The sequence below is a fragment of the Mobula hypostoma genome, chromosome 7, assembly GCF_963921235.1.
Source record: "Mobula hypostoma chromosome 7, sMobHyp1.1, whole genome shotgun sequence".
Lineage (NCBI taxonomy): Eukaryota > Metazoa > Chordata > Chondrichthyes > Myliobatiformes > Myliobatidae > Mobula > Mobula hypostoma.
This window is the reverse complement of record NC_086103.1, coordinates 14,198,789-14,207,354: the sequence shown is the minus strand read 5'-3', so window position 1 is coordinate 14,207,354 and position 8,566 is coordinate 14,198,789. Positions and strand designations below refer to the sequence as shown.

Below are 8,566 nucleotides of genomic sequence, written 5' to 3'. Positions count from 1 at the left end.
AAGAGATACCGGTATTGTCTGCCTGTAGTGCACTCTCTCTGTACCTGTAGCACTTTATTCTGCATTCTGTTACTGTTTTACCTCAATGTACTGATGCAATGAAATGATCTGTACAGATGTCATGCAAAACCTTGGTACAGGTGGCAATTTACCAAAAAGCAGTAGGGCCCTGGGAAACAGGGTCAAAGAGTTGGTGCGCCTTCCTCTTGTCCTCTGACATTGAGCAACCAGTGGGGGGGGGGTGGTGTGAGGGTGAGAGTTAATAGGGAAGTCCGTTGTCCATGTGGGGGTTGGTGTGTTCTGGAGTGGAATGGAAACTCCACTTCCCTGAAAGAGGCCAATTTGCCAGAGCTGCTGAAGCCTAGTTGCCTTTGGATGGCGCATCTTGCAATGAACAAGGTTAAACCAGGTCCTAGTTCCTTGCCTGTTCTCCAAAAACACTGAACTGACACCAATTTAAATTGGCAACACTTGATTCCCAATACAGTCAGGGCCCACAGCAGGGTCAAACTGTGAGAAGACTGAAACTTGGCTCTGGACATCCCCTGGAGAGGGGAAGAGGGGATACTCAGCCCTGTTTCTTTGGGGCGGGGGGGAGAGGCATGTCAAACTGATGCCAGAACCATCAGAGGAAGCTCATTTGGAAGATCTACAATTTGCAAATGTACAAACTGCATTGAAAATCATCGCTCTCCAAGTAAAAGTGAGGACTTGCGAGGATTGCAAGGGAGCCCTCCTTTATGAAACCAGAAACCAATTCCCGTTTCCCTCCTGAGACCTTGGACTGATCTCCAGAAAGAAAGTGCTTTCAGCCGTTTCAGTCGCGGGTGAGGTGTGAAAGAAGGGATCGGGAAAAGGTCCAATCCCAGGAAACGTCGGTTGAATCCCTCAGTGTTACTAACTGATGCTGCCTTATTGAGATGATAGGTCTTTCATCCTGTGTATTCTCTACGACTGAACTCTAGAAAACATTAATTCCCCCTTCTCAAGTCAATGCTTGAATTGCAAAGGCTAGAGTTAATTTTTGCACCTAGCATTATAGATTAAAAACATGCATCTCAGGCAAGTCATAAAATCATCACTGGATTATCACAATTTAAAAATACACTTCCACTGTAAACAGATTTGAATGATAGGTATCACTGTAAACATGCCTTTACGACAAATATTGCCTTTCAGGGTACAAAAAAGGATGGTGTGATATGAAATTCATCACTCTCTCTGCTAAACGCGGGGTTGCGAGAGAGGGGACTCGTCCCACTCAGCTGTGATTCCACCAAGCAATCCACCCCTCCCCCAGGGGAAGCAAGAGTCCAGCGGGGAGGTGACAGGGAGATATCGTACTGGCGTGCAGGTCAGTCACGGATAGCAGCATGAGACGGGGCGGCGAGGTTTCAGCTGGGGGAGAGAAAATAAGAGAGAGGGATGGGGAGAGAGAGATGGGGGAGAGAGAGATGGAGAATAGAGAGATAGGGGAGTGAGATGGGGAGAGAGAGGTGGGGGAGAGAGAGATAGAGGATTGAGATGGGGAGAGAGAGGTGGGGGAGAGAGAGATAGAGGATTGAGGTGAGAGAGATGGGGAGAGAGAAATAGGGTGAGAGAGAGATGGGGTGAGAGAGAGGGGGAGAGAGATGGGGAGAGAGAGATAGGGGAGAGAGTGATGGGGAGACAGATGGAGAGAGAGATGGGAAAAGAGAGGTGGGGGAGAGAGTTGGTAGGGGAGAGAGAGATGGGGAGAGAGAGAGATGGGGAGAAAGTGATGGGGGAGAGAGATGGAGAATAGAGAGATGGGGAGTTGGGGAGAGAAATAGGGTGAGAGAGGTGGGGAATACAGAGATGGAGGAGAGATATAGGGGTGAGAGAGAGATGGGGAGAGAGATAGAGGAAAGAGAGATGGGGAGAGAGAGATAAGGGAGACAGATGCAGACAGAGATGAGAAAAGAGAGGTGGGGGAGAGAGTTGGTAGGGGAGGGAGAGATGGGGAAGGGTGGGGAGAGAGAGAGAAAGAGAGAGGGAGAATGAATGAGTACAAACCATAAAACATTTGCATTGCCGCCCCCCCCCGCCCCCCCACCACCACCGTCTGCTCTTGAGAACCTCTCAGGGCACAGGAAGCTCCCACGATGTTCAGCTGAAGGTCCCTCACCACTGTTGCATTTATTCAGCCCTTCATTTTAAAAGAAGGCGATGTCCCACACCCTATTACACCAGACTGAGCTGGTTGGTGTTTAGGAGGGTTTTGAATATGAGGTGAGAGCATGGGTCCATGGGAACAGGGAATGATCTGATTTGGGGGTGAGGTAGAGATTGGAACCAGAGGGCACATGTTTAAGGTGAGAGAGGAGAGATTTAATTGGAACCCGAGGGGCAACTTCTTCGGTGTGAATGTACCTGCCTCAACGACTTCCTCTGGTCAGTGTATGGAGAGAGCTGTCAGAGGTCAGTGTATGGAGAGAGCTGTCAGAGGTCAGTGTATGGAGAGAGCTGTCAGAGGTCAGTGTACGGAGAGAGCTGTCAGAGGTCAGTGTATGGAGAGAGCTGTCAGAGGTCAGTGTATGGAGAGAGCTGTCAGAGGTCAGTGTATGGAGAGAGCTGTCAGAGGTCAGTGTACGGGATTAGCTGTCAGAGGTCAGTGTATGGGATTAGCTGTCAGAGGTCAGTGTATGGGATTAGCTGTCAGAGGTCAGTGTACGGAATGAGCTGTCAGAGGTCAGTGTATGGGATTAGCTGTCAGAGGTCAGTGTACGGAATGAGCTGTCAGAGGTCAGTGTACGGAATGAGCTGTCAGATGTCACTGTACAGGACCAGTTGCCAGAGGTCAGTGTACGGGACGAGCTGTCAGATGTCACTGTACAGGACCAGTTGCCAGAGGTCAGTGTACGGGACGAGCTGTCAGATGTCACTGTAGGGACCAGTTGCCAGAGGTCAGTGTACGGGACGAGCTGTCAGATGTCACTGTAGGGACCAGTTGCCAGAGGTCAGTGTACGGGACGAGCTGTCAGTGGTCAGTGTATGGGATTAGCTGTCAGAGGTCAGTGTACGGAATGAGCTGTCAGAGGTCAGTGTACGGGATGAGCTGTCAGAGGTCAGTGTATGGAATGAGCTGTCAGAGGTCAGTGTACGGGATGAGCTGTCAGAGGTCAGTGTACGGGATGAGCTGTCAGAGGTCAGTGTACGGAATGAGCTGTCAGAGGTCACTGTAGGGGATTAGCTGTCAGAGGTCAGTGTACGGGATGAGCTGTCAGAGGTCACTGTAGGGGATGAGCTGTCAGAGGTCAGTGTACGGGATTAGCTGTCAGAGGTCACTGTAGGGACCAGTTGCCAGAGGTCAGTGTACGGGACGAGCTGTCAGTGGTCACTGTACAGGACCAGTTGCCAGAGGTCAGTGTACGGGACGAGCTGTCAGTGGTCACTGTACAGGACGAGCTTCCAGTGGTCAGTGTTTGGGACGAGCTGCCAGAGGAAGTGGTTAAGGCAGGTACATTAACAATTGAAAGGAATTTGGACAGGTACATGAATTGGAAAAATTTAGAGCAGGGGCTCCCAATTTTTTTCATGCCATGGACCCCTACCATTACTGAGGGGTCTGTGAGAATCCCTGGAGAAATATGGACCAAATGGGGGTCACTGGGACTGGGATTCTTGTTCAGCACGAACAGGCTGGGTTGGATTTGCCTGTTTCTTCGTACTGTAATACGTTGCAGGGATCCATGTGGTGTCAGGGTGATGGGAGACTGGTGTGCTTGTCAATAATTCACCAGACATTGCTGTCTACCCACCGACATTGCCCCGGGACCACCAACAAACCACAGCGAGCAGACCCCACCCGGATGGGATAGGGATTGAAGAGATCCCTGATTCTGTGACCTTCTCTGCCCCACACCGACAAGCTTTAACCCTTACTAAGCCAGAGCGGATGAAGCTCCAGATCGATGGAAATGGACGATCTGCCATTTGCCGTCGCGGCGGTGCCAGATGCGGGTCTCCTCGGACTGTGCGGTGCGGGGGATACCGTTGCCGTCGATGTACTGGGTGATGCGGATGTAGGCGATGCAGGCGGCCTCCTCCCCGATCAGGTGGATGTGGGGGTTCAAGATGGTGGTGTGGATTGGCTTGTTGTTCTTGCACCAGACTGTCGGGGGAACGGAAGAGCTGTCAGCACTGAGACTCGGCCCTCGCCATTAGACACCGGAGCAGAACGAGGCCATTCAGCCCATAGGGTCTGCTCCCCCTTTCCCTTACAGTGCATTCATTACCCCTCTCTGATTTATTACCAAACAAACATCAGCTTCCTGAACCAACTTCATTCACCACAACGGTGAACTGAGTCCTACAGACTCACTTTCAAAGTCTCTACAAGGGATCAGTATTATTTATTGACTATTTTGTATTATTTGTACAATGTCTTCTTTTTCACAAAAGTTGCTTGTTGTTCTTTATGCACAGTCTTTCATTAATTCTATTGCACAACTCCAATTTTTGTGTGAATGCCCGCAAGGAAATGAACTTCAGGGTTGTGTATGGTGACATATACAGTACTGTGCAAAAGTCTTAGGCACGTATATACAGCTAAGGTGCCTAAGACTTCTGCACAGTACTGTAGTAATTTTATGTATCGTACTGTACAGCTGCCACAATAAAAATAAATTTCATGACATATGTGAGTGATGATAAACCTGATTCTGATATGGGTCTCTATTGTGGATTGGGAGTGGGAAGGGGGCAGGGAGAGAGGAATCATGGTTGGGAAAAAGGGGAAGGGAGAGCGGAGGGAGCAGGAAGCCCCAGAGAGTCATTCGGTAATAATCAATAAACCAATTGTGTCCCAGGGCTGGGAGAGTCTGCACACACACCACCCACCCCCTGCCCCTGGTGTCCTTCTCTGCCACCTGCCCCACACCCCTCTCGCAGTACTCCCACCAGATTTACAAACTCGGTCTCTTCTCCGCATTGACAAATACAGTACTGTGGAAAATTCTCAGGCATCCTAACTATCCAAGCTTCCAAAGATATTTGGACAGTGCTGTATGTATGGATAATAAATTTAGTTTGAACTTTACAACCCCGATCCCATTCCCCTGCCTTCTCCCCGTAACCTCTGACACCCTGACTAATCAAGAACCAAACAACCTCCACTTTAAGTGTACTCAATGACTTGGCCTCCACAGCCATCTGTGGCAGTGAATTCCACAGATTCACCACCCTCTGGTTAATGCTAGAGCATCTCAGCAGCATAGGCTGCATCTATGGAGAGGAGTGAACGGTCACCACTCAGTTTGAGACCCTTTGTCAGGACTGCTGTGCCCCTGTTAGTGTGACACTGTCACAGTGCCAGTGACCCAGGCCACTGTCTGTAAGGAGTTTGTATGTTCTCCCCATGACCGTGTAGGTTTGCTCCGGGTGCTCCAGTTTCCTCCCACATGCCAACAATGCATGGGTTAGTAGGTTAATTGGTCACAGGGTATAATTGGGCAACGTGACCTCTTTTGGCCTGTCACTGTGGTGTATCTCTCAATAAATGTATTTCAGGTGAGAGGGGGAAAGTTTAAAGGAGATGTGCGGGCTTCCTGTAATGGGCTGCCAGGGGTCGGACGTGATGGAGGTGTTTGAGAGGCTGTTAGACTGACACAAGAATAAGTGGGGAATAGCGGGGGCGCGGGGGGGCTCCACAGTAGCACAGCCGTTAGCGCGACGCTATTACAGCTCGGGCGTCAGAGTTCAGAGTTCAACTCCAGCATCCCCTAAAAGGAGTTTGTACATCCTCCCTGTGGGATATGTGGGTTTCCTCCGGGTGCTCTGGTTTCCTCTGACGGTCCAAAGACGTACTGGTTAGGCGGTTAATTGGTCTTTGCAAATTGTCCCGTGATGAGGCAATCAGGGTTGCTGGGCCCGAGAAGTCTATCCTAGATAAACACCAGGTTCAGCACAGAGACCCCGAGCTGAAGAGGCTCTCCTGTGATAAATTGTTCTAGGTTCTAAATAAATGCTTACGATTCTCGAAGTAGAATCTATGAAAATCGAGTCCCTCCACCAAGTTTCCCAGTGCCTCGGGTTCAAACGCAGTCACCCCAGGGTCACACATTTTCCTGCAAGGCAGCAAAGGCGATGATTATTCTCAGAGCAAACATCTCAACACATAACATTGAATACACAGACTGGAAAAGCAACTCACGTGTAGGCCTCGAAATCTCCATTGCTGATTGCTTCGATCAGCTGCTCGGTGGCTTTGATGATCTCCTGTTTGCGGACTGGAGGCGGCAGAAGGAGGAGACGAGGTCAGGCGTCTGAGTGGTTAGTGCAATCATTTTACAGCGCCAGCATGCAGGGTTCGATTCCCGCCGTGGTCTGAAAGGAGTTTGTACGTTCGCCCCATGACTGCGTGGGTTTCCTCTGGGTGCTCCCATTCCCTCCCACATTCCAGAGATGTACGGTTAGGGCTAATATGTTGTGGACGTGCTGCGCTGGCAACAGAAGCATGGGGCACTTGCGGGCCGCCCCCAGCACATCCTCGGACAGTGATGGTCCTTGACACCAATGACACATTTCCCTGCATGCCTCTATGTTTTGTGAGCATATCTGATGAGGATAGGCTGAGATGTGGCTTCTCTCTCTGGAGTGAAGGAGGATGAGACGTGACTTGTTTAAGACGACAAGAGGCATAGATTGAGTGGACAGCCAGAGACTTTAACCCCTGAGCAGAAACAGAGAATATGCCAGGGCATAATTTTTAAGTTGATTGGAGGAAAGTAAAGGGGAGATGTCAGGTTTTCACAGAGAGTGGCGGGGATGTGGAACACTCTGCCAGGGGTAGTGATAGAGGCAGGTACACTTGAGACAATAAAGAGATTTTTAGATATGTACATGGATGATAGAAAAATGGAGGGCTGTGTGGAAGGGAAGGGTTAGATTGATCTTAGAGTAGGTTAAAATGTAGGCAAGCATTGTGGGCCGAAGGGTCTGTACCAGAGTGCTGGAGTCAGAGAACACTACAGTACAGAAACAGGCCCTTCAGGCTATCTAGTCTGTGCCGAACCATTAACCTGACTGGTCCCAGTTACCTGGACACCACTACAGCCCTTCATAACCATAAGACATAGCAGCAGAATTAGGCCATCTGGCCCATCAAGTCTGCTTCGCCGTTCAATCATGGCTGATCCTTTTTTCTATCTCCTCCTCAACCCCAGTTCCCAGCCTTCTCCCCATAACCTTTGATGCCGTGTCCAATCAAGAAGCTACCAATCTCTGCCCTAAATACATCCAATCACCTGGCCTCCACAGCTGCATGTGGCAACAAATTCCACAAGTTCACCACCCTTTGGCTAAAAAAATTTCTCTGCATCTCTGTTTTGAAAGGGCGCCCCTCTATCTGAGGCTGTGCCATCTTGTCCTAGACTCTCCCACCATGGGAAACATCCTTTCCACAACTACTCTGTCTAGCCCTTTCAACATTTGAAAGGTTTCAATGAGATCCCTCCTCATCCTTCTGAATTCCAGCGAGTACAGACCCAGAGCCATTAAACGTTCCTCATATGATAACCCTTTCATTCCTGGAATCATCCTTGTGAGCCTCCTCTGAACCCTCTCCAATGCCAGCACATCCTTTCTTAGATGAGGAGACCAAAACTGTTCACAATACTCAAAGTGAGGCCTCACCGGTGCCTTATAAAGCCTCAGCATCACATCCTTGCTCTTGTATTCTAGACCTCTTGAAATGAATGCTAACATGGCATTTGCCTTCCTCACCACTAACTTGAGCTGCAAGTTAACCTTCAGGGTGTTCTGTACAAGGACTCCCAAGCCCCTCTGCACTTCAGATTCCTGGATTTTCTCCCAGTTTAGAAAATAGTCCGCACATTTATTACTACTACCAAAGTGTATTACAATGCATTTTCCAACATTGAATTTCATTTGCCACTTTCTTGCCCATTCTCCTAATCTAAGTCCTGTATCCTACTACCTGTTTCCTTAACACTACCAGCCCTTCCACCAATCTTTGTATCATCTGCAAACTTGGCAACAAAGCCATCTATTCCATCATCTTAATCATTTATATACAGCATAAAAAGAAGTGGTCCCAACACGGACCCCTGCGGAACACTATTAGACACTGGCAGCCAACCAGAAAAGGATCCTTCTATTCCCACTTGTTGCCTTCTACCAATCAGCCAATGCTCTAACCACGTTAGTAACTTTGTCATCTATATGCCATGATAGTCTTCCTCATTGTCCGCTATACTTCCAGTCTTGGTGTCATCCGCAAATTTGCTGATCCGTTTTACCACATTAACTGTACTGGTTGTACTATTCTACTGTATGTGTATGCTCTATGTTCTGACCTTCTAGTTACTTTTACACATGATCCCTTCATAGACTCCCACAACACAGAAACAGACCCTTTGGCCCATCCAGTCTGTTCCAACCATCACCACCCCTTTACACTCATTTTTATCTTCCCACTGTCCTGTCGATTCCACCCCTCACTCAAACACATTGGGATGCAATCTACGGTGGCTGATTTATCCAGCAATCCTTGTGATGAGGGAGGACACGAGAGCAGCATATGGTC

At 49.1% G+C, this 8,566-nt stretch overlaps 1 protein-coding gene across 1 annotated transcript in view; it reads right to left on the bottom strand.

The window, feature by feature from the left end:
- Positions 1 to 106: 106 nt before the first annotated feature.
- Positions 107 to 8,566, bottom strand: part of LOC134349146 (calcium/calmodulin-dependent protein kinase type II subunit alpha) — a 255,671-nt gene continuing 247,211 nt past the window's right edge. The window contains exons 15-18 of the mRNA XM_063053055.1: positions 6,173 to 6,248; positions 5,992 to 6,086; positions 3,904 to 4,132; positions 107 to 1,398 (exon numbers count right to left, since the gene is read on the bottom strand). Of these exons, the coding sequence (XP_062909125.1) occupies positions 1,395 to 1,398; positions 3,904 to 4,132; positions 5,992 to 6,086; positions 6,173 to 6,248 (404 nt within the window). The 3' untranslated portion in view covers positions 107 to 1,394. The remainder of the gene's footprint in view (positions 1,399 to 3,903; positions 4,133 to 5,991; positions 6,087 to 6,172; positions 6,249 to 8,566) is intronic.